We start from the raw sequence: 24241 nt of genomic DNA, 5'->3' as shown, positions 1-24241 counted from the left end.
CTACAATGAAGTAAGGATTTGATGGATTTTGAACTACATCCAATTTGAGCGTAGTTCAAAGTGCAGGATTTTAATTTATAAAATATGTCTCACATGATTGTCATGTGAGGTTTAGATGTTGGTTATTTGATCATCATTATAGCCACTTATCAAATATATATATAGTAGCAAATATTCTGATTTTGTTAAACCGTTTAAATATATTTAAAAGTGTTATTTTAAATTTAAATCTTCCACAAATAATATCCAAACAATTATTTTAATTTTAATTCAAAAAAATATATAGTTTTTTTATCCTAATTAGATAATTTATCATTTTTAATTATTTAATTATTTTATTTTTTAAATGCAAATATGTTATGGGTTATTCCAAAGAAGAAATTTATTAATTTAATATATTATTTTTATCATAAAACTATACAATATATGCTTATAAATAATTTTTAGGGCTAAACTAAATTAGAGGGATAAGCATAACATATTTAACATAAATATTAGACAAATGAAATATATTTAGTGAAAGATACTCATTTCTCTATGGTTTCATATTTTTAAAAATTATTTTATTGATTATAGAAATATTTATGTAAATTGAACTAATACAACTAAAATTTAATAATAATATTATATATATAACTGTTTATTTTATAATTAATAAATACTAATGATCATTGAATATAAAGTAATCTTACCTTAGGTGACCATATATCAAATCCATATTTATAAATCCCTCCAACCAAATACAAAATTTTAAAATCCAGCATTCGAACTACATCAAACCAAATACTAGATTTCGCACTCTTTGTATTTTTAAATACAGTAATTACAACTACATTGTAATTTAAAATTCATTGTATTTTCAACTACATCTAACCAAACACTACCGAATATATGATTCAAAAGTTCAACAAGACTTAGTAGATAAGGGTCTCTGCGGTGGAAGCTGGAACATATGGACAACAAGGGGGAACTGTTCACACCCAGTGGATTCTCACCTATTGTTGTTCTTGTTCTTCAGCACTTTGTTCTTCTTTATTCTAATAAATTAATGATTTATACAATTTTTAAAAGAAATTAATGTTTGCTTCTCCATGATCCCTGCCTATACCTACTACAACTACAGCAGAAATCCAAGCATCCTTACGTCTGTGTAACCGTTAGCAACCTTATACATTTTTTAAGTTTTAACCGTTAATGTTTACAAATCAATCAAATTTATACACTGCACACTGCACACATCTCTACATGAAGAAAATTTTAAGTGTAATGCGGTTTTCTCACGTGTGTATATTTTTGACTCACATTGTGAATTGTAAACAACTAAACTAAGAGGACAAAGCAAGCTCTGCCCAAGCCAGTGAAGAATCCTTCAGAAAAGCATCAGGTGAAGTGTCTATTCCATTCTCCAGTGCCGAACAAATTATCTGCATCGACGGCCGCTTTGTTGGATCAGGATCAATGCAAAGGCTCACCACACTGCAAATCACCGCAAGCTCGTCATGCTTGACATTCTTCAGTTCAGGAACTACCAGCTTGTCAATCTCCTCAGGTTGCCGCAGATACTCAATAGCCTGCAATGCAACATACATGATAGGGTCTGATATGAAATACTTGAACAATTAAGAGATGTCGATAAAAAACACTCACCCAGTTCACCAAGGAACCTCTATCTTTGCAATGTGAAGGTCTTCCACTTATTATTTCCAGTAAAAGAACTCCAAAAGCAAATGTGTTTCCCTGTACATCCATGTGCTGTTGCTCAATAGAGTCCATGACACTGTAAAAAGAACCAGAGTTCTTCCCTGATTTTGAAAACACCATCTTCCAGCTTTCAAAATCCACCAACTGAACAGAGAACAGCCGATAATCATAAATGCAATCATAAAGGTTTGAATAAACTACTACTTTTGGTTAGAGTATACCTTTGGAGAAAAATCTTCGGTAAGATAAACTGTAGTTGAATTTAAGTCACTAATAGTAAATGGAGGATCCAACTCTGTGTGCAAATATCTTAGTCCACGAGCAATACCAATAGCAATTTTCATGCGCCGTAGCCAAGATAACTGGCAGTCTTCACCATCTGCAGAAAAACATGCTCTGTTCTAGATCAATCAATCATAACGTATTAAAATAACTTGATTAACTTACAATGAAGGTGTTCCGACAGTGTCCCATTAGATGCATACTCAAAAACAAGCATCCTTGTGAATGGGTCGTCATCTTTGCAATAACCAAGCAACTTTGCAATGTTTTCATGGTTTAGCCTTGCAAAATCAGCTACCTGAGTGGACATCACAGCTTAATGAGAAATGTATCTCCATATAAGAACTGCAATTAAAAATTGTGAAATTCATCGAACTAATTAGTTTTACCTTATTCTGAAAGAGAAACTCAAGATATCTTGTCCAATTGCCCTCTGCAATGCAAAGTGATACAACTGCTATTTCAGGCCCATCCTTCCTAGTGCCTTTGTAGACTATAGTGTCTTGATAAGAACCAATTATATTACTGAAATCTTCACAGGCTACCTCAAGATCCATTCTGCCTATTTTCTCCACATTTTTCAGCTTCTCGCCATCTATCACACCAAATATTGGCATTCATGCATTGCAAGTAATTCAATTAACACGGAGAAACGTAATCACTTACCAATTGATATTTCTAGCTGGTCTTTCAAACTTGAAGATTTTCTCCATGGAATAGCTAAAGTGGATTTCGGTTTGCATATTTTAATAACTGTAGCAGAAGCACTAATGAAGAAAACAACCATGAGAGCACCAGTAACAATTTCCAGAATCAGAAGCCATTCAGGTTGCCTCTGCCTTTGGTGATTGGATCCCACATCAGAATGCCAGTATACACCTTCACTTACTCCTTCACTTGCAGAATCGTCTAGCATGTTATTAACATATCAGATCATGGCATGAACAACCACACATTTGTGAAAAAAAAACAAGTTTGATTTCATATGCATTCAAGTGAACCAATGAAATTAGAGCATGATTAGAGTTGCATACTGCACTTTTCAGTAGAACGCTGAGCTACAAAAGATTTATCTCGGAGGCAGTTTCCTTGGAAGCTTAACCTGAAAAAAGGAACAAATATAATCACAATCACACTGAAGAACCATAACATAAGCATACTAAAAATTTGCAGACATTTCACCTTGGAAGATACTTCAAGCAAGTCGGTATTCTTCCGATAAAAAAGTTAAATGAAAAATCAGCAGTCTTTAACCGAGACAACCTGCATAATCCTGTGGAATGGCTCTGGGAGGCAAGCCTGCATGTATCGATACCATCTTCTAAATTCCCAATTAGACTATTAAGTTTGCCATGAGTTCTTCTAATTAAACAGCTAGTTATGTATCATCCACTTACTGTAAAGAAGAAGATGAACTTAAGTTATTGCTTCCAGGAATCGGTCCACTGAATCGATTCCGATCCAACCGAAGCTCAGCAAGATATGCAAGATTACCAAGCTCAAATGGTAAAGTTCCAGTCAAGCCATTAGAATGAAGATCTCTAAAAAAGGCAAGGGAAAAATCAGGTAAAAACATAAAATCAAGAAGGTATAATTTACAGATAGTTTACTCCTTACATTTTTGTAATGCTAGTCAAGTTCCCAATCTCAGGAGGAATGGAACCAGACAGTCTGTTCATGCCCAAATCCAGCACTCTGAGGTTCTTCAACTCTCCAAGTTCTTTAGGTATGGATCCAAGTAGCAAATTGTTATCCAATATTCTGCAGAATCAGCAGTAAAACAGAAGAAATTCAACACTACTTTTCATCTTTCTCTAAATAAAATAGCAAAATTAGCATTTAAAAACACAAGGATCACATACATTTCCTGCAAAGAACTCAGAAGCCCTAGCTCCGGGGCAAGAAACCCTTTCAAAGATGAACTAGAAAGATTCCTGCAAATCTCATCTGTAAATCACCTAGAAATTCTAGCAGATTCATGGATAAATACATTCCAATCATAAATAGGGCAAAGCAGTGTATCTCACAAGGTTATAATCACCCCATTCTGAGATCCTGAGCAGAAAACACCAGACCATTTGCAAGGATTGCCATCAGAGACACCCCAATCAGAAAGCTTTCTCCATGGATCTTCAAAAATTGCTCTTTTGAAAGCTTCAAGTGCTGAAACTACAAAAACCCCAAAGAAAACATTCACAAAATCACATCTTTAGCCAAAAAAACAAAGAAAGGAGACACATTGGGAACTTCTCAGAACAGACCTTCATGGTTTGGCAAAGATCCAGACCCAACCAAAAGAAAACCATACTTGAATGCAAGAAGCAAAAGCAACAACTTTGGGAACACTGAACTCATACTATCAATGGCTTTAGGTGAGAAACATGAGACCGTACTCAGAAATGGTGAAGATGAACAACAACGAAAGCAGTGTTAGGTGTAGCAGTTGGAGAGAGAGGGAGGGAGATAAAGCAACACTAATAATGTTTCCAAAATTATTAGTAGGTCCATATAGGACCTCAACATTCAAGAACAATTAAAGCTTAAAAAAGGTAAACCAATACCAAACTACATCATTTGATAAAAATCTTCAAATCAAAAGAATTGATTTTTACTCAAAACTGTGCTTCAAAGCAAGCCAATATGGACTCTGGAGAGATGTAAGAGTAAAGCAGGGAAAGGGTGGGAGTGGAGAGTAATAGAATAAGATTTGGTTTTCCAGCTCTTGTGCATGCAATGCAAGACCTGGAGATTCCGTGAGCTTTCCTGCTTGCAAAATGTATGGTCCCCATGCAAGACATAGCCTTTTTTTGGCTCATCAACAACAACAACAACATTAAACAAAGATATGCATGCTGGATCTGTTGTTCTTTTCTTGACTGTGAGGTTATCTCTGCTTCAGGACAAAAAAATCAAGGGGTGTGTGTTTTTACTTTTTACTTTTTACAAGCCAGTGAAAATTCAGTGTTGCTCATGTCACATTTGATTATTTTTGTTGTGTTTGATTGATGTAAATTTAGTTAAAATAGTGTTAAATATTTTGTTTTAACAAATTTAATTACCTCTAGTAAAAATTATTATTTACTACCATAAAAACGCTCACCCGCTTCCTTTCCAAGGTGTGGTTCATTGTAGTCTTTGTGCTTCTGTTTTTTTTAATGATAATGATTTATTTATTTTATTAAAAAAAAAAGCCTCACCCTTCCTTCTAATAATATTAAAATCAAATTTATTTGTAAAAAACATGATGATAAAATAGTAACTTATGTAAACCATAAGTGATGTATACATGATTTTTTTTTTTGTTTTGGATATATTATAAATTAAAATATTATATTTTGTGCCATTGGAGTTGCATCCAATCAAACAACACCACTGAAACATAAAAAAGGAGCCCAAGTATTTGTCTCTTTGTCTTAAAGTAAACATACAAATAAATTTCAAATCATTTATCCCTCACTTCAAAGCAAAGTTTCATCTTTCTTTCAGCTGTTGAAAGTTGAAACTACTCCGAGAACTAATTATATATATATATATATTTTTTTTAAAAAAAAAAAAAGGAAAGCATATATACAATTACTATTTTAATGTTGCAATGAATTTTTCTGCAACTCTTCTATTTTCTTTGTAGCATTAGCCTTCATTGTTAAAAAGTCTTGCAGCTGACCAGGATCATAAGGGGGAGGCATAGCACATGGTCCTCTATCACTAGGAGACTTAACCATTGAATCTAACATGAATTGCTTCTCTAATCCTTGTCTAGTGCAAGCCATGCTCTCCATGCAATACTCAACAGCAGTGGGAGGCACAACAGGCTTGTACTTCAAAAGCTTTGAGTATTCTGTTAACAAGTGCAACATGAAGTCATATACATAGTCCATGCTCAATTGTTCTTGCATGAAGCCGCTTGATGTCTTCCCCAATTCTTGTGCCTGTTCATTTTTGTCCAATGTATTTAAAACAAATTATACAATCAAATATTGAGAAGAACTAGAATTCGAATATTTGTACCTCTTTTTGATGGCTGTTGCCCCAGTCAACAGCAAACTTGATCGATCTACACTTGTCGTTAGACGGAATAGGCCAGAAATGCTTCCCGGGTATCAAGCCTCTAGTGAAGAAGTCATGATAACGAGTGCTAACAAACAATGTCGGTGAATCGCATGCGAGGATATACTTCTCACTTACTGACCATGATCTTCCTTCAATGTAAATCTTGTACCTTCAATCAGACATTTTAGCATTAGCTCATCCACAAGCAAAGATCACAATGTTTATTGATTTGGTGGTGAATTACCTATGAGTACATTGGCTTGCCAGATTTGACTCTTTGAAACCTTGGCGTGATTCTTTGAACCAATCTTGGCGATAAACCCTTGCATTCCACTCATGATCTTTAGATACATTGCATGAAAGAAGATTGTGCCGAGTACCAGCTACATCTGGGTTTCCTCTCCAGTATGCATATGGCACTCTATCAACCCATTTAAGCCTCTCATTCTCTTGTTTGATCTCCTTCATCAGCACTTCCCATGGTTTTATATTGACTTCAACCCTGAAACTCATACAGGCATTTCATCAAACAGTTTGCCAAGCAAAACAAACAGGTAAGACACAAGGTGTTTGATGAAAGTACCAGCCCCAAAATGACCAATCTGGGAACACAATGTCCACAGTTCTGTCATCCTTGCAGTACCGAAAGAGCGGCGGAGGGATCGGTGCATTGACAGCCTTATAATCAGCAGCCCGTGACGACCGGCATGTCTTCGCAATTGAACATGAGATCAAGGTCAGGGACACGGCCAGGATATCGTTGTAGCAGCTGAAGAATGCCCCAGATGGTGAAGATATCTCTGGTTTGGAAAACATGGTGGTAGAGATCAATGTATGCACGGCCATTTGAGATGATGAGACGGAATGCGGCTTCTTTCTTGGCACGCAAGACGGCTTCTTCAGTTATGCCTGTTTCGGCCCATGGCCGGAGATCTTCGTGGATCCATCGGAAGTATTCGGGGCATGAAGATGATGGAGGGAGTGTGTGCGATGTTATGTTGGTTGATGGACATGTTAAGTTTGCAGGGTTGCAAGTGAAGGGAATGGTAGTTGGTTCTTGAGTGGTGGAGGCAAAGTTAGTTAAAGTAGTTGTGATGTTGCTGACCATTGACTGTTAATGCACAAAAGAAGAGTATAATGAGCATTTGCTTTAAGATAATAATAATAATAATAATTTTTGGAAAATTGTATAAACCATTAAATTATATTGAGAAAAGACAATTATAGAGTTCTATAGGAATCTATATTGGAAAAAGATATATATATATATATATATATAATAAAAAATTATCACTCATAAAAAAAAGGACTATTAAAGTAAAGTTTCTGGTTAATTTTTAGTGATAATTTTGGCATTTGACGTTGAAAAAATAATAATAGTTGTTATTTACCTTTATTCTGAATAAAAAAAAAATCAAAATATATAAAGCGGTCAATTACTTATTTTAATAATTATCCTATTTATTAAATAAAATAAAAATGGGGAAAATTCAAGGAAAAAACCACGATAAATCTTTTTATTTATTAATGGAAATTTTTTTTGAACATGTCTATTTCATTGCATAGAAAATGTAAAGATTAGGTGGAAAAGTTTGATTTAAATTTGTTGATGTGATTGTTTTAATCAAAATCTAATCTCTTCTAAACAACCAACAACAATTCTAATCGCAATCTAAATTAATTTTATATCTTGTTTATTATATTTGGAATTATTAGAGGTTATTTTTTAAAATTACATAATTAAATATGATTTAATCTGACAAATTAAAAAATTAGATGGAGGAATAAAAAAATGAAAATTAGATGGGGTCATAAAAAAAATGAACTTGTTGTTTTCATTTTTTTTATAGGCAAAAAAAAAATCATATTTTTCTAAATCCTAAAAATTCAATTCTACATAGCATCCTAAAATTTTCAACCATATATAAAAAAATAATTTCAACCATATATAAAAATGATTCCCACTATTGTCATTCTGCGAAAAAATAAAAAATAAAATTGATGAGAAGTATGTTCATAAAGAAACAATCATCTAGACTTTGACTTTTCAAAATGGACACTTTCTTTAGAGGAAAAAAAAAAGAAGTATCAAAATGGCAATTTGTAAGCTTGAAATGGATGTAAAATGACTACTTGGAAACTAATTAAATATTTAATAGTTCATCTAAAGCACACCTTATCTCACATTCTTACCATTAAAACTTGCCTTTTTGCAATAAGGTTCATCAACTATAAGATAACTCCAAAAATAAATAAATAAATAAACATGTATGCCTATCAAAACAAGAAGAGAAAGAACACTAGCCTCCATTAACAACATAAAAAGAAATTAAACTAGTGACAAGGAATACAAAGAGAGAAAGAGATGTATCTACTTCTCAAATATATATATACTTGTTCTCTTTTCATTTTATATTCTATATATATATATATATATATGTATATATGTATGTATTTTTCTTTGAAAGGGAAAGTTATGGAGTTATTCTAGAGAAAAAACACAAAAGAAGCACCTTTGAACACAAGATTTGCATGTCTTTTTGTTTAATAATTATATAAAACTACGTATACAAATCCAAGACTTTAACAATTTTCCAAGAAGAAAAACATTTGATTAAAAAGCTTCTGCACAAAAAAATTCAATCCACTAGACCTGACTTTTCAACTTGAAAATGTAAGCTTGATGTAGATGTGAAAAGGACCACCTTACAAAACCAACAAAATAAAATAATTCATCCTTTACCATACATTCTTCTCACTAAATAAATAAATAAATAAATAAGGAAAAAAAGGTTTACACCATCCCTAACCTCCATCAAGAACGCAAGGATCAAACTAGCATATATTTGAGAAGTGAAATAAATAAATAGATAAACATATTATAAAAAGCTTCTTCTCTCTTTATTTTCATCTTCTTCTTGAGCATATACATATATCTATATATATATATGCATGTTTTTCATCTTAATCTAGAGCTATAGTGAAAGAGAATTAAGAGAAAGACTTACAGAGTTTGAGAAAAGAAGAGCACAAAAGAGAAGGACGATGAAGAAGAGAACAACCATCCATGCTGAATATAAACTTGTGAGAATCTTTGGCTTCTTGCTGTTGCATGGAAAACAAACTATCTCTTCATCCTTAGAAAAATAACCCACACACCTCTCCATGCCTCTTCTTCTTCCTCTTCTTCTTCTTCTTCTTCTACTCTTCAAACACAAAAAGGAACACCAATTTATACTTCAAACCATAATAATTAAATACCATATATTATTATTGTTATTATTTTGTGTGATGGTAATTTCCTTTTCATGTCTCACACGACATTGAAGACTTTTAGATAAGTACTTGGATGCATTCCAAGAGGACTTGGTTAATTTGTTAGTCATGATCTCATAAAGAATAATAGTTTGTTATTATTTTTATTTTTTTAATATGAAGCTTAAATATTAGAAGTTATTTAGTCATGTTTGTTTAATATAATGGGTTCATATATACTCTTGGTGTTGGGTTCATGGTAATAAATGGTTTGTTGTTTAAAATGACTGTAATAAATGGAGTATTCTTCTTCTATCTATACAAAGAAATAGAGAATTTTAAAGACGTTGGTGCATTTACCAATATGTATTTCTCATTAATCTAATCATGTTATAGCCAATGAAGTCTTTTGACTATTTTTTTAAAATATTAATTATTAATTTTTTAGTGTTACAAGATTGGTAGTTGGGATGGATTAATGTACATGTCTTGACCTCGTGATGAAGCATATATGAAATTGTATTTATTATTATATTATTAATAAAAACTAATTTATTAATTCATGTTGTTGAGTGATCATGGAGTGTTAATATCTTTTTTGTACATAGTTTGACTTAAAGAATTTTTTTTTGAAAATTAAATTATTGACATGTTATTAAGTAGATTGATATATTTTCAAGATAATAATTAGTTAAATAATAAGATATCTCTATCTCTATCATTATATTTAGAAAACGATCGCTACTAATAGATTGTGTTATGATATTTGATATCTTTTTCGTTGTGCAATTAAATAGTAATTATGCATACTTAGTAATGATATAATATTTAAATATTTCTTAATTGATCATTTATCTCTAAATATAACATGTTTATATACAAATAGGTGCTTGTGTTAAAGGGACAGAAAATTATCTCATAAGTACATACCACACCCTAGATGATATATCAAAATCAAATCCTCTATTATGCAACTCTAGAGAGATAAACAATAAATCTTCTCCTACACTAGGACCTACTAGAATTTAATATGGGTATCTAGTCCCTACTATCGTTCTGGGTTAGAAAATACAATTCTTTTTACAAATGATAATACTGGGACCTAATGTACAATATCTATCTAATACCAATGAATAATGAATAAATAGCATCTGAATAATGTGTGAACAATAGCACACACATGGGTTTCGAACCGGTGAAGCAGTTCTCATGCATGAGTTTTTTTCTAATGATATTATTTGTAAAAAAAAATCACCAATAAAATAAAAAGAAGCCTTATTTTCGAGCGTTATGGACCACTATGAAAAATACCTTTCATAGTCCAAAACAACATGAGCACAAGCACCGAGATTTCATTTGCCTATAAAAACAAAGAGCACATTAATTGGTTTTTATATTTTAAAACATAGGTAAAGATTGAATAAAATTAAGCTAATTAGTTATGAGTTTAAGAAATATCAAAGTCATACAACTCTAAACAAATCAATGCATTAATGCAATAAAAGCCACAACTTGCGCATAACCACATACAATAATATAATTTTAAAAGTTATTTAATCAAAGGTAGCACTTTTAAAGAAAAGCTAACAAGTAATCATACACATAATCATTTAACTGTTGATAAAAGAACACATAAGAGAGGTGTGTGAAATTATCTAAAATTATAGAATAAAATTGTAAATAATAACAAAAGAAAGTCAAAAAAAAAAAAGAATACTATTGTAAAACCTTGGTATCTTTCTCTATTGTTGCTTTCCAACTCAGAGTACGAATATAAGAAGAGAAAAAGGGATGTAATAATTTTAACTCTGTTAGTAAGCTTTAATTATGATTATCCACTTTTATTTAAAAAACTCAATTTAAGCTTTGTAATTATCTACAATTTCAAGTAAAAAAATAAATATCTTAGATTGAATTTAATGTGATATATATATATATAATACATGTCATTATTTTTAAAAAATTTAAACATTGAGATAATTATTTTTCTGATATTTTGTCCAAATTTAAAATAGAAATATAAATCTTGGACTCATTAAAAGATTCTCAATCAAATTATCTAACAACATCTAGTGTAAGTTCCAACGGAATAACTCAACTATAAAATTTGTTGAAGAGTACCACGTAACAAATTAATGTAAATAATTCTACAACAGTAGTTCCTAACAAATATGGTTCCCAATTAATAATTATAATATTTGGTGATAATTTTGTGTGAAATTGGAAGAATTCCATATGTTCATCTTCTTTCAAGTAATTATTTTACAAATATTTTTGTGATTTTAGTTATTTTGTGATCTAACATGTTTAGTGACCTAGCTCGTTTTATAGGAGGTCGATCAAAAGAGAATTATTTATTTATTTATTTATTATTATTATTATTATTATTATTATTATTATTATTATTATTATTATTATTATTATTTTTTCCATAAAGTTAATGGTGGAACCATAAACCTTGGGTTGATAGATCCGAACCTGACTTTATAATGTAATTCAAACCAACCTAAACTAGTTTGGTTTTGGGCTATAAATAAATATAGTTTTAGAGTTATATACATATATTAGATATATTTATCTAATGGCGGAGCCTTAAATTTTTCACTTCTAAGGCCACGGAATGTGTCCCCTCTGAGCCTCTTTTCTCTTCAAGCGCTGTTTAGCTTCTGAGTGTTTTGTTACCCCCAGAGAGTGGGGAAGGGGATCCTGGGGATTCTCTTTTTATTGTTCTTAGATTCTTGTTGTTGGATATCTCCACTCTTGTGATTGTTCGTTGTTTGTCTTTGAATTTTGTACTGTTTTGTTTGTAGTTCATCCACTTTATATATATATATATATATATATATATATATATATATATATATATATATATATTAATTGTCGAAGAGTACGTAGATCAAATTAACTGAACAGCATAAAAGTTCTTATTTTGTGTTTTTATCTCCTATTAATCTTTACACATATCACAACACTATATGAACTAGTTTGTCACCGTAATAATATCAAACTTGATCAATGTCAACTTATGTACATCTTAGATCTATCTATCCTAACTCCCCAAGATTGTAACACATATTGTTACTATCAAACTAACCAAAATGTAGGATAGATACAAGCCATATGTTTGGTTGAAGTTGTAATGTTAGAGAGTTAAATCTTCTCCATCACCCACTTAATTAAGTACATTTTTTTTTAAGAAAGTATTGGCAGGTTGGTCCGAATTTATCCGTATCTATTTAATAGATCACTCCAAACATATTAAACATTTAATAAATGAGTTGGTTTATTTTATATATATATATATATATATATATATATATATATATATATATATATATATATAATGGTAATAACTAAACAAATACAAGTCATTGGTGATTAACTATTAATTAAACTATCAAAAGGACATGTGACCTAACGATACCCTGGGTCCCCTCATTTGGGAAAGATATGAGTTCGATTTCTCTTGATCCTGTTTTTCAGTTTCAGGAGTGAGGACACGTGGCAATTCCCGCTGCTCATATATGCCAAAATAATAATAATAATAATAATTATTATTATAATAATAGTAAATAAATAAATAAATCTATTAATTAAACTACCAAAAAAGTCTTACAAAGTCTCATTCATATGAAGACTTGCAAAATTATTCATAACTTGGTCCACCTATCTAGAGACGTGTGATATGAGTTTAATTAATGAAGGTGTTGGTATAAGGTATGGAATTATATGAGGAGGGTCTTGTTTCTTGTTCTTGTTGGGACAAAGAGGAGACATGGAGACTTCTTGTTTGCCATGCAAAAATAAAGCAAAGATTAATTTGGCCCTCTACTCTGGATGGATTGTTCTTCTTTTCTTCATCATCTTCTTCTTTTGTATTCTTTACTTCACTAACTCTGTAAGTCCCTCTTTCTCTTTCTCCCTGCAGTATGTATCTATATGTATATGTGTGTGTGTGTTTTTCTCTTGTTTGTTTATTTATGATTTATTTATGAGGGATTTTAAAATGATTTTCCAATAAGAATTAGAATATTTTTTATTTGGATATAAATAAATATTTGAGAAGATTTTACATTGGTGTAGAAATCAATTAGATGAAAAATTTGTGTAGAGATTTTATAGAAGAGATGAGCTCTAAAGAAGGTATGAAAGAAAAAGGTGTGTTAGAAAAATATGATGAGAGAGAAAGTATATTAATGAATTATTTAAAAAAATTGTCTAAAACTTTGAAGTAAACTAAGTCTTATTTGACTTATGAAAAAAATTATATTATTTTTTTAGTATATCTCTAAGTTTGGGTTCATATGCACAAAATACATATAAATGCAGTAGAAAAACAAATACATCTTAATTATTTAATTTAAATTTTTATTTTTTAAAAAATAAAATGAATAAATCACAAATTTAATTTAAATTTCATAATAAAATTATGTATAATTAATATTTTTCTTTTAGCAACGTCAAAATTTTTTGAAACCGCTTCAATTTTTATCATAACCCAAAAAATTAAAATGAGCCAAATCACTTCATATATAACATTTTCTCATCTTAGAAAAATAATCATAATAACTCATCAATCTATCCAATATCCATGCAGCCACTTATCAGCAAATCCACTTCAAGTATAACAAACATGGCGACCGTAACTCAACAAGCACTCACATACCCACAAACCATCATCCCCTTCACTTGCAACAACATGACCAACTTGGCATGTTCTTCATCTAAAATACCAATACCACCCCACACACTCCCTCCATCATCTTCATGCCCTGAATACTTCCGTTGGATCCATGAAGACCTCGGTCCTTGGGCTCTAACTGGCATCACTCAAGAAGCCGTCATGCGTGCCCGGGACCGTGCCACATTCCGGCTCATCATCTTAAATGGCCGTGTATACTTTGAAAAGTTAAAATATATATTCCAAACTCGTGATGTCTTCACAGTGTGGGGCATTCTTCAGCTTATACGTCGTTATCCAGGCCGTGTCCCTGACCTTGATATCATGTTCAACTGCGAAGACCCTCCGATGATCAAGAAGGCGGACTATATTGCCGTCGGTTCACCGATTCCTCCACCGCTCTTTCGGTAACTAATTCAAGTAATAATTTAGATTTTTTTTTCATTAATTAAATCTATTATGACGTTTGATTTTGCTATCAGGTACTGCAAAGATGGCACAACATTGGACATAGTGTTTCCTGACTGGTCATTTTGGGGCTGGTAATTTCATCAAACACCTTGTATCTCACTTGTTTGTTTTTCTTAGCAAAGTGTTTGATGAAATGCCTGAATGACATTTAAGGGCTGAGATCAATATAAAATCTTGGGAAAGAGCTTTGAAAGAAATCAAAGAAGGGAATAAGAGAACCAAATGGGTTGATAGAGAACCATATGCTTTTTGGAAGGGTAATCCCACCGTCGCCGGAACTCGGGTAGATCTTCTCAGGTGCAATGTCTCTAAAGACCATGAATGGAATGCCAGGGTTTATGTGAATGACTGGTTCAAAGAGATTCGTACAAATTTCAAGGAATCAAACCTGGAAGACCAGTGCACTCACAGGTAAAATAAATTAATCAAATATAAATTGAGATATAATTAACACATGACATGAATGACAATTGATTTGGAATGCAGGTACAAAATATACATTGAAGGAGGAGCATGGTCAGTGAGTGAGAAATTTATACTCGCATGTGATTCACCGACGTTTGTTTGTGAACACTCGTTTTGATGACTTTTTGTCAAGAGCTCTGATACCAGGAACACATTACTGGCCAATCAGGGACAATGACAAGTGTAGGTCTATCAAGTTTGCTGTGGACTGGGGAAATTCTCACCAAAAGGAGGTATATAATGTGGTTAATATTGTTGTTATTCCTTTTCTTCTTATGAAGTATATAAAAGTCACTGATATATATATATATATATATATATATATATATATATATGAACAGGCACAAGAAATTGGGAAGAAGGCAAGCAAGTTCATGCAAGAAGAAATGAGCATGGACAATGTATATGACTACATGTTACACTTGTTAATAGAATACTCAAAGCTGTTGAAATACAAGCCAGTTGTGCCTGAGGGTGCAGTTGAGTATTGCTCTGAGAGCATGGCTTGTCCTAGTACAGGAAGGCATAAGATAAACATGATGGGCTCATTGGTGAACACTACTCATTACAAGGGACCATGTAGTTTGCCTCCTCCTTATGATCCAGGGGAGTTTCAGCAGTATAAGAGGATGATTGCTAGCTCTAGAAAGCAAATAGAGGACTTGGAAGAGGAAGCATGGAAAAAACACTAAGTAAAATAAATGGAAAATGAGAGTTACATGAAAGATTGAAGATATTATGTTACTTGAGAATATGTTGTTGTTAAACTAGCCAAATATTTTTATTTTTATTTTTTATAAAAGTTAGAATTTATCACCCTATAATATGAGCATTGGTATTTTATTGTTGTCCTAAATCCAGAATCCAAAAGTTTGAATATGTGATTTATTCATATTTCTAATAAAAAATAAACTTAGACAATGTATTATAATTTAAGTTTATTATTATTGTTATCGAAAAGGCTGAGCATTTTACACCTTGTTACTATAAAGCCATAAAATTATATATATATATATATATAAGTCAAATTTTTTTTATGAATTGGAATCAGATTTAAGTTTTATTTAAATCATCTGTTATTATTAATATAAAAGCAAACACAATAACGAAGCAATTTTTTTATTATTATATTATTTTTTTAAAGGTGAATAAATTACATATATTTTTTTAAAAAAAGTACAATCTAGTAGATGTGAAAACAAAAAGAGTACAATAAAAACAAACAAAACTACAAACATCAAAAAAAGAGAACCGAGAGAAGAACCACAGCTGAAAGCCGGACAGTGCTCAGGAGAAAAAAAATAATAATAAGAGGGCACGTCTTTGCCTGAGTCTAGCTGATCACAAAAAAATCCAGACATATTTATTTAAATTGGTTAAAGAAAATAACAGAATAAAATATTTTCCACATTTATAAAATAATAAAATTTTATAAATTAATACTTAAAAATATTTAAATAATGAGTGGAGACAGAAAGTATCTTGGTCGGAAAGCCATGTAAAAAGTGGGATGTGTATCACTTCACTTTCCCAGAAAAGAGTACTTTAAAACTTTTTATCTAACCCAAATGTATCACATTGCTCCCCAATCCATTTCCTTAGCCAAAAAGTTTTCTTCATCCTCTCTATATAAACTGGAGTCTTATAGAGAGAAAGAGAAAGAAAACATGGTTAAACTAACATTGATAGGGAGGTTGAGTGATGGGTTACCATTAACTCAAACACCAGAGTACCTAAATGAGGACATTGAATCCACATCAGAGTATAAGGATAAAGGTGAGCTTGTTCTTGTGGAGGTTTCAAGAAGAGGAGCTTTGGAAAGCTCAGGGATGACTGTCCTCATTGATCACCATTGTTTTCAGTAAGTTCTCACTTGGAACTCTAATTTTTATTTTTGGGTTTTTTATTTTAATTTTTGAAATCTAATCTTTTTTTTTCTTGGATTTATTTCACAATGTTTGTTGTGTAGTTGTTTGATTAGCAACAGTGTGTGTTATCTTACACTCTGTGATGTTCAATATCCAACAAAGTTGGCTTTTCATTATCTTCAAGACTTGAGAAAAGAGTTTGAGAAGGTGGAGTTAAAGATTGTGGAGGCTTTCTCTAAGCCATATGCATTCAAAAAATTTGGTAATATCAAAGATTTTTTATTAAAAAAAAATTAAAATTGAAATTAAAATTAAATCTAATCTAACAGTGTGCTTCTGTGTGTAGAATATGTGGTTGGGAGTATAAGGAAACAATATGTTGATACAAGAACACAAGCAAATCTCTCAAAGATGAAATCAAACAGAGTGCAAGATCTCAGTATAGTCACAGAGGATTTCTCTGAATTCATTAACAGAGTTCAAGCACCTGTTGTTGATATGCTTAGAACTGAATCCGGAGATTGGAATACAAAGGTTTTTCAGGAGATTGCTCTCAAATGGACACCCATTGTTATCTGTTTTGTAGCTGTCTTTGTTGTATTCTGGTCAAGCATTGTCATTACAGAGTATAGGCTGATTGCAACTTAATGAAATTTCTGACAAAGAAATGCAATAACAAATTTTTTTCTGTCGAACATTTTATACAAAGATCACAACATGTACTAAATAAAACAGATAGACAACAGCCTCAACATTAGTCAGCAACAATACCAGCTTGTCGCGGCAATGTATCAGTAGCTTCTGGCTGTGATAAACCGGTCACACTCTCGATTTTCTTCTTAAGTTCAGCAGGATCAACCACCGCGGCAATTTGTTCTCTTATCTCCTTTGATAATTCATTAATCTTTTCCTTATTTGATCCTTGAGCAACCTCAGCCTTCAACTCCTCTAATTTAACTTTTAAACCTCCGAGCTCAACAGCTTTGTCTATTTCCATCTTTATTACCTCATCAGCTTTCTCCAGCTTCTCCTCCAGGCCTGGCGGAGCTGATGGAGCTTTTTTCTTACTTGAGCCGATGACTTCCAAATTCACCGATTTAAGCATTTCCTGGAGTTCTTCCTTCACCTTGTCCACCTCCTTTATAAGATCTTCACTTAACTTCTCTCCTTTCGCGACTTTCTCCCGTGCCATTTTTAAGATTTCCATCCTTTCTTTTACCCGGCCTCCGAGTTTCTCATTGATCTCCTTCCTTAGTTTCTCGGCTTTCTCTCTTTGCTCCACCAACTTGTTAACCTCTGCAAGCTTTTCGAGTTTCTGCTTTAAACTGAGGAAGGACCCCGGGCGGGATAAATTTAGTTTAAATTCTTGGAAAAGTTTATCTGCCTTGTCCTTCAATGCTGGATTAAGGGCCGGACTTTCAGATTTAGACTGCACCTTCGACAACTCCATCTTGAGAGTTTCTAGCTTCTCTTGCAGACCCATAGAAATGAAAGCATTAGTTATTTCTTTGTCGACATCTAGTCTCAACTTTTCTATTGCCTCTTTGGTGATAACAGGACCAGAAGATTGGCCTTTGGCTTCATTTGCAGCCCTCTTAAGGTTATCGATTTCCAGTTCTAAGTCGGCCGTTAATTTAGATACATTGGCTTCCTTCTTCTTCATGTTACGTTTTTTCTCTGGCTCTACATCAGCACCTTCAAGGAAGCCCCCGAGTGCACGAAATTTAAGATGTCGATGACTGAGTAGAGCATCAGTATCCATTTGTGCAAGTTCCTGAATCAGTAGATATGGATTAGTTTCTAATGTCTCAAATAACATAACCACTAATTGTTCTCCCGCACCCTTTCTATGACTTCTCCTGAGAATAAAATACATTCCACAGATAATATAGATGACTAAATGTTGGTGGAATACAGAATGTAGATTGGTCTCTTGGCAAAAGAAAAAATGTATACACAAGTCAAAATGATTTTGAACTCATACCTTAATCTAAAATTAGAATATAGTAAAATAACACGTACCTCCATTGCCTTTGAAATCATCACTTTGATCTGTTGTGAAGTCCAAGTGGGGTCAATATGAGCACCACCTAAAGGTTCCTATAACCATTAATAGCACAGTGAGAAAACCACAAATGGCATGGTTAGAGACAAATGCAGGAATAAGAAAACCACTTTGTTTATTGAAATTTCTATACACAATTCCAATTCAATTTTCTATAAAAGAAGCTGGTTGAATAAAGTAAATAATAATAGGAATGTCGTAATATAAGGGACTGTGCATTTTGAATCTCATTCATATTACTCTTCTCACCATCTACTGAGAACTCGAAACCTAAGTTAAAACCACTTAGCTTATTCAGCAATCCATCACAACCAATTTGGCAAAGTGAATTCTCCTAGACACAGTTAATCATTTGCATCTATATATTTCTTGCAAATAAATGGTACAAAGATGTTTTAATCATGCATAAAATATTCAAGAGAACATTTAGATGTTGACAAACTCACAGGAATGATTCCATCAGCAATTTTGAACCTGCATAGTTCTGTAGCTGTGATTTTTAGTTTCTCTGCTGCCTGACACATGAAAAAAATAAAAGATTTACTTGTGACTTCAGAGAGCAGTTCGGACAAAAATGTGGAAAAAGCAGTGTTAATTATGTGTACCTTAGGAGCTGCTTGGGAAGACTTCCACAAAATTGCAGCACATGCTTCCGGACTTCATATAGCAAAAGGGAAAATAATAATGTCAATCATATGAAACAATTACATTAAAACAATGATAATGAACAGAAAAAATTAAACCATGCCGTTTGCATTGTCGCTCAATACGTATCAAGAAGACTTCAAAGGAATGCAAGGTACAATGTATGCGTATGATAAACATGACATGCAAAATAAATCTGAAATTTTTTCATCTTGAAATCAATGTCTAAGTTGCATTAACATACTATTAATAAAAGCTAGTTTACCTTGCAACATAAAATACAGCATTCTCCAACATAAACAACTTGTTTGCGCAACCAATTGCAAGAGCCCCACCAGAACCACCCTCACCAATAACAATTGTGATTATTGGAACCTTAAGGCCGAACATTTCCCTTAAATTGTGAGCAATTGCCTCCCCCTGCAAGAATTAAATCCCGCCAAACACATAGCTAAAGATGCATCTCAATCAAAAATACGAAATTTAGATCAAGATACATACTTGGCCAAGCTCTTCAGATTTGAGATCAGCGAATGCACCAGGTGTGTCAATAAATGTGATAATAGGAAAGCCATGGTGGTCAGCATATCTCATCATGCGCAAAGCCTTTCGGTAGCTGTGGCAAAATGTAGATTTATCAAGCTCAATTAACATCTGATGAGTCAATTATACAAAGCCTAAAGGAAAAGACAGATTCAAAGCAGGTCCTCAATAAGTTAAGCATCATCAATATTTGAATATAGATTATAGAAACAAGGGGATTGAAATTCCCAAAATTTTTACAGCAAATAGAATAAACTTTCAGGGTCAAATGAGAAGGCATCTCCAAAATTATGCAACTGTGGAGTACCCATGGGGCGTAGGCATTGCAAAATTTCTTTGAATGTTTTCTTTGGTGTTTCTTCCTTTCTGATGGCCTATAAAAAGGTATGACTTGCCATCTATGCTCCCAATGCCAGTAACAATGGCTGGATCATCATAACCAGCACGGTCTCCATGCAGCTCGACCCACTAGACAATAAGAAAGTATGACAAGATTGAGATCAAAACCCTATCAACACCTCAGCAAATATAAGAACTATAGAAGAAAATGTCAAATGGTAAGTGGACTAAAAAGTACCTTCTCAGTGATATTCAAAACATGATCAAGAAATGTTGGCCTGTTCGGATGTCGAGCAATATTCAAACGTTGAATAGGAGTTAAATGGGTGTACAAATCTTTTAGAGCCTGTAAAATTTAGAGATAAGAACAAACTGGGGCCAGAAACCAGCATGATAGAAGTCTCGAGAAATCAAAATCTGGTGAGTGGGACTAAAATTAATGCCATATTATTTTTCTATTTCATTCCATAAATTCAAATTAAGACTAACTTAATCAAAGTAGATCACTGATTGGGGATGACTCAATCCCAACATAGCCCTGGGAGACAGTTTGGTTATAAGTTTTCAAACATACTATGATAAGAAGTACCAGCAGAAATAACATAATTGAAATCATTTCTCTATTATCAAAATTATGCCTCATATAGCCCTGAAGGACAGAATGGTAATTAGCTTTCAACCTTGGAGTGATAAGTTCTAACTGAAATATATAATTGAAATCTTTTCACTTTTATCAAAAATGCTCATGAAAATTAAAAAAAAAAAAATACTAAGAATAAACCTGTTGATACTTGTTTTCCAATAAATTAATTTGCTCACTGAAATCCAGACCAGTTTCCTCAGCCATTTTGCGCACCTGTACAACCAGTGAAAGCAGGAGGATAACTCAATCAGATAAGAACAACCTAATAAAGCAGAAAATCAAAGCCAGCATACAAAATGCTCCTCCAACCATTTTCTTAAATTTACTACAAGGACCGTTCAAAAATATCTACCCCTCAACAATATTAAATAGCTGTTAATTTGTTTAGCTGAAACATAACAACAGCCCTTTTATTGTAGAAAACTAATTTGATATCTATTCTTCACAGAAACATTAAGATAACCACTGCTTTAAGTCTTTAACAAATAATGCTCATAAACTTATTAAGTGGCATCACCATAGGGTAGAGAAATTTTCATAATGGTTATGCATTTAGATACCAGTCAAATGCAGTAGATCTAGACGAGCAACAAGAAGTCTGCAAAAAGGACTCACATCGACAATTTTCTTCTCTAAGTCAACCAATGGCTTCTCGAAAGCAAGGGTGACAGGCTTCGGCTTTTCCGTAAGAGGCTTGAAATGAGATAAATAACTCAAGTGCCCACTTTTCATATTCGGATCAATATCATCCGGCCATGGATACTCATGTTTCTGACCCTTTTTGATTCTTGCATACACAGCAAGTCTGTGTCCACTTCTATACCTAGACCATTCCAGCTGCTTCAACCAAGGACTGTAAGTCCCTTTATTTAGAGCAAATGGCAGTGCAGAACCAAGAAAGTTTTTCTTCAAAAGAATTTGGGATCCAGAGACAAAACCACATCTCTCTCCTCCCCCAACCATTGATGGAGAAAAAGAATTCATCTCCAAAATCTCCCCTTTCTACAACAACTTAAGTTATCTGCACTTTAACAAAATAAGATTATAACAGCAAATGCACCATTCGAACAAGACAACATGAATTACTCGCATCATCAAACAAAGAAACAATTAAGAACATTCAATCAGTTACAGTGAAGTGAAGCTTGAGCTAGCTAAAACTAAGATATCCCAAAATTGCTGGCAATTAGCTGAGCTTCATAATTCTCAAATTTTTCATGATATTGAACTATAGAGGAAGCCAAAATTTCAACCTTTAAATCTGCCATCTCCAAAAGAACTTGAGTTATCAGCACTGATTACAAGAAGTAAAACAGGAATTTCTCATCATCATCAAACAAAGAAGCAGAGTGAAGCTTCAGCTAGCTGAAACTAAGATATCCAAAACTTGCTGCCACTTTAGCTGAATTTTGAAATTCTCAATTTCTTCAAGATATTAACAATTCAAAACAGCATGATAGCATGATCAAAACAATCAAAATTAAACTGAATATAAATCAAACGAAATAAAAATAGTTAAAAAAAAAATGGCAACAAATTATATATATATTTTTTTTTAAAAAAAACCAATTTTAAGGGTCAATCAGGATTTCAGCTCAAGCAGCAACGGAAATAATGTATGGAACAAAAAGAGAAGACCTCGAATCAAAATTTCTTGGCAGGAATTCAGCCATTCAGGTCAACCTGAATTCGCAGGGAAACAAGACAAAGCCCAGGATGAGGGAAGAGCTCTAGAAGGATCTAAATTATATTTTTATTAGGGTTTTCTGAATGTGATAAGAAGAAATGAGGGAGTCAATTATAGTAGAAGGGAATAATAAAAAAATGGCGCTTTGCTTTGCTTTGCTTTGCTTTGCTGGAGGATTGGGTTTGGACTCTGACGGAGTGTGGGGCCGGCTTTCAACGATTAGGCACGCCGTATAATCACCACCTCTGCTGAGAGATTGTGAAATTACTTTTACTATACACCACTTATCAAAGTTCTGAAGGTAACTTTTAAATAAAAATAATGGATAATCTCCTGGGTGGGCTCCTGGGTGGCGATGGCGGCGGCGCTCGCGGCGGTACCCTTGCAAAACCTTCGAAGCTGGCGGATAAAAACAACCCCCCGTCCCGGGCCTCCCCGGTGGCGGTGATGCTCGACTGTGCATTTTTACCGCAAGCCGCTCTTTCTCTTGTCGCGGAGGATCGGTCCGCCCCCTCTCGATCCTCCAACATTCCTCGTCCTCAGCCAACCCAAGAGTGGGTGGTGGTCAGAAGGGGAGGTAAGCGTCTCTCTTCGAGCCATGGCCTTGGTCGTAGCTCTTCCGGTAGTTCCTCGTCTACGTCTGTCTCTGCTCGTCTCGGTCCTCGTCCCAATGCTAAGCGACGTCGTTCACCTGAGTCCCCTTCCCAACCTTGCTCGCGATGTTTTCGGGTGGGTCACCGGGCGGATGAATGTCGTCACTTGATCGTCTATTTGCGCTGCTCTCGGGTTGGCCATACCGCTTCGTCGTGCCAAGCGCCTCCTCGCTCGAAGTCTGGAGAGGGTTCGCGACTGGGTAATCTTCCCTCTGCTCAGAGTCGTGGTGATTCCTCTGCTCGCAGCGGTAGCGGCCTTGCTAACTTGGATGATGGTACCTCTTCCCTGCCTCGTCGTCAGGTACCTCCTCCCCTTGAGACCGCGGCCCTGCCCTTTCCAAGGCCTTCGGGACCTAGCCGGAGAGTGTCTATCTCCATCCACCTCTCTCTGGACATCATCCGTGCGAAGCAAGAGCTCAGTTACGTTGTGGTGGCCTCTTTCATCTCTGGATACATACCTGCCGAGAAGCTGTTGGCGCTCCTCGCCGTGGAACTAGCCGTGGAAACCATTGGCACTGCATCTGGTTTCTGTGGGGACTCCTTGCTGCTCAAGTGCTCCGGGGAGGAGTTAGCCAAGAAGCTCGCCAAACTCTCTGATTTCATGTGCTCCTCCGCTTTTGGCCTTTGCATCGTGCGCTTCCGTAGATGGTCTCCGGAACTGGGCTCCTCCGGCAGAGCTATTGGGAGGACCGACTGGGTCCACATCTGGAGCATACCGCTCCACTATTGGGGCTGGAATGCCGTCTCCGATCTACTGAAATCTTTTGGAGAGGTAGTGACAATGCGTCGCCCTGCGGAGGAGCCATCGTCGGCGCTGAGTGCATTGGTGCGCCTGCTTCCCTCGGTGGAGCTCCCTTTGACGATCAAACTTAGCGTCAGCATGCGTCGCTTTC

The 24241-nt window shown here is 34.0% G+C and overlaps 5 protein-coding genes across 5 annotated transcripts; 2 read left to right on the top strand and 3 right to left on the bottom strand.

Annotated features, from left to right (window-relative positions):
- Positions 1–1125: 1125 nt before the first annotated feature.
- LOC120272586 (probable LRR receptor-like serine/threonine-protein kinase At1g63430) lies at positions 1126–4433 on the bottom strand. Its single transcript, XM_039279452.1, has 13 exons — positions 4245–4433; positions 4011–4152; positions 3846–3917; positions 3601–3744; positions 3381–3524; positions 3166–3282; positions 3018–3085; positions 2650–2892; positions 2373–2578; positions 2149–2281; positions 1923–2080; positions 1648–1845; positions 1126–1571 (listed from the first exon to the last, which is right to left on the bottom strand). Exons 1-13 carry the CDS (start codon positions 4336–4338, stop codon positions 1326–1328), a joined length of 1965 nt encoding a protein of 654 aa, XP_039135386.1. The 5' UTR covers positions 4339–4433; the 3' UTR covers positions 1126–1325.
- A 929-nt stretch (positions 4434–5362) lies between these two features.
- Positions 5363–9295, bottom strand: LOC120271860 (O-glucosyltransferase rumi homolog). The gene is given in 6 exon segments (XM_039278537.1): positions 5363–5912; positions 5992–6202; positions 6278–6535; positions 6617–6729; positions 6731–7144; positions 9042–9295. Coding segments are annotated over 6 exon segments (1503 nt in total). The 5' UTR covers positions 9201–9295; the 3' UTR covers positions 5363–5564.
- A 3742-nt stretch (positions 9296–13037) lies between these two features.
- LOC120271937 (O-glucosyltransferase rumi homolog) lies at positions 13038–15750 on the top strand. The gene is given in 7 exon segments (XM_039278621.1): positions 13038–13186; positions 13886–14376; positions 14452–14511; positions 14594–14851; positions 14927–14999; positions 15001–15138; positions 15247–15750. Coding segments are annotated over 7 exon segments (1494 nt in total). The 5' UTR covers positions 13038–13063; the 3' UTR covers positions 15598–15750.
- Positions 15751–16572: 822 nt separating this feature from the next.
- Positions 16573–17453, top strand: LOC120271767 (25.3 kDa vesicle transport protein). Its single transcript, XM_039278443.1, has 3 exons — positions 16573–16766; positions 16875–17035; positions 17120–17453. The coding sequence occupies exons 1-3, from the start codon at positions 16573–16575 to the stop codon at positions 17419–17421; spliced, it is 657 nt and encodes a 218-aa protein (XP_039134377.1). The 3' UTR covers positions 17422–17453.
- LOC120272078 (acetyl-coenzyme A carboxylase carboxyl transferase subunit alpha, chloroplastic-like) lies at positions 17427–22802 on the bottom strand. The gene is made up of 11 exons (XM_039278818.1): positions 22647–22802; positions 21624–22029; positions 21147–21221; positions 20604–20711; positions 20334–20494; positions 19985–20099; positions 19749–19903; positions 19444–19495; positions 19285–19353; positions 18796–18873; positions 17427–18547 (listed from the first exon to the last, which is right to left on the bottom strand). The coding sequence occupies exons 2-11, from the start codon at positions 21990–21992 to the stop codon at positions 17528–17530; spliced, it is 2202 nt and encodes a 733-aa protein (XP_039134752.1). The 5' UTR covers positions 21993–22029; positions 22647–22802; the 3' UTR covers positions 17427–17527.
- Between the last annotated feature and the right edge of the window lie 1439 nt (positions 22803–24241).

This window comes from Dioscorea cayenensis, chromosome 11 (assembly GCF_009730915.1).
Source record: "Dioscorea cayenensis subsp. rotundata cultivar TDr96_F1 chromosome 11, TDr96_F1_v2_PseudoChromosome.rev07_lg8_w22 25.fasta, whole genome shotgun sequence".
Classification (NCBI taxonomy): domain Eukaryota; kingdom Viridiplantae; phylum Streptophyta; class Magnoliopsida; order Dioscoreales; family Dioscoreaceae; genus Dioscorea; species Dioscorea cayenensis.
Note: the sequence above shows the minus strand (reverse complement) of the source record. Positions and strands in the feature narration are given on the sequence as shown.

Excerpts from the sequence above, each read along its gene's own strand:
- LOC120272586 (XM_039279452.1), bottom strand. The coding sequence starts at position 4,338 with ATGAGTTCAGTGTTCCCAAAGTTGTTGCTTTTGCTTCTTGCATTCAAG. Across the intron at positions 4,153-4,244 it reads ATCTTTGCCAAACCATGAAG|TTTCAGCACTTGAAGCTTTC; the intron begins GTCTGTTCTGAG and ends GGGTTTTTGTAG. Across the intron at positions 2,081-2,148 it reads ACTGTCGGAACACCTTCATT|ATGGTGAAGACTGCCAGTTA; the intron begins GTAAGTTAATCA and ends GTTTTTCTGCAG.
- LOC120271767 (XM_039278443.1), top strand. The coding sequence starts at position 16,573 with ATGGTTAAACTAACATTGATAGGGAGGTTGAGTGATGGGTTACCATTA. Across the intron at positions 16,767-16,874 it reads ATTGATCACCATTGTTTTCA|TTGTTTGATTAGCAACAGTG; the intron begins GTAAGTTCTCAC and ends TTTGTTGTGTAG. Across the intron at positions 17,036-17,119 it reads ATATGCATTCAAAAAATTTG|AATATGTGGTTGGGAGTATA; the intron begins GTAATATCAAAG and ends TTCTGTGTGTAG.
- LOC120272078 (XM_039278818.1), bottom strand. The coding sequence starts at position 21,992 with ATGAATTCTTTTTCTCCATCAATGGTTGGGGGAGGAGAGAGATGTGGT. Across the intron at positions 20,712-21,146 it reads TGGAAAACAAGTATCAACAG|GCTCTAAAAGATTTGTACAC; the intron begins GTTTATTCTTAG and ends TAAATTTTACAG. Across the intron at positions 18,548-18,795 it reads TGATTTCAAAGGCAATGGAG|GAACTTGCACAAATGGATAC; the intron begins GTACGTGTTATT and ends CTACTGATTCAG.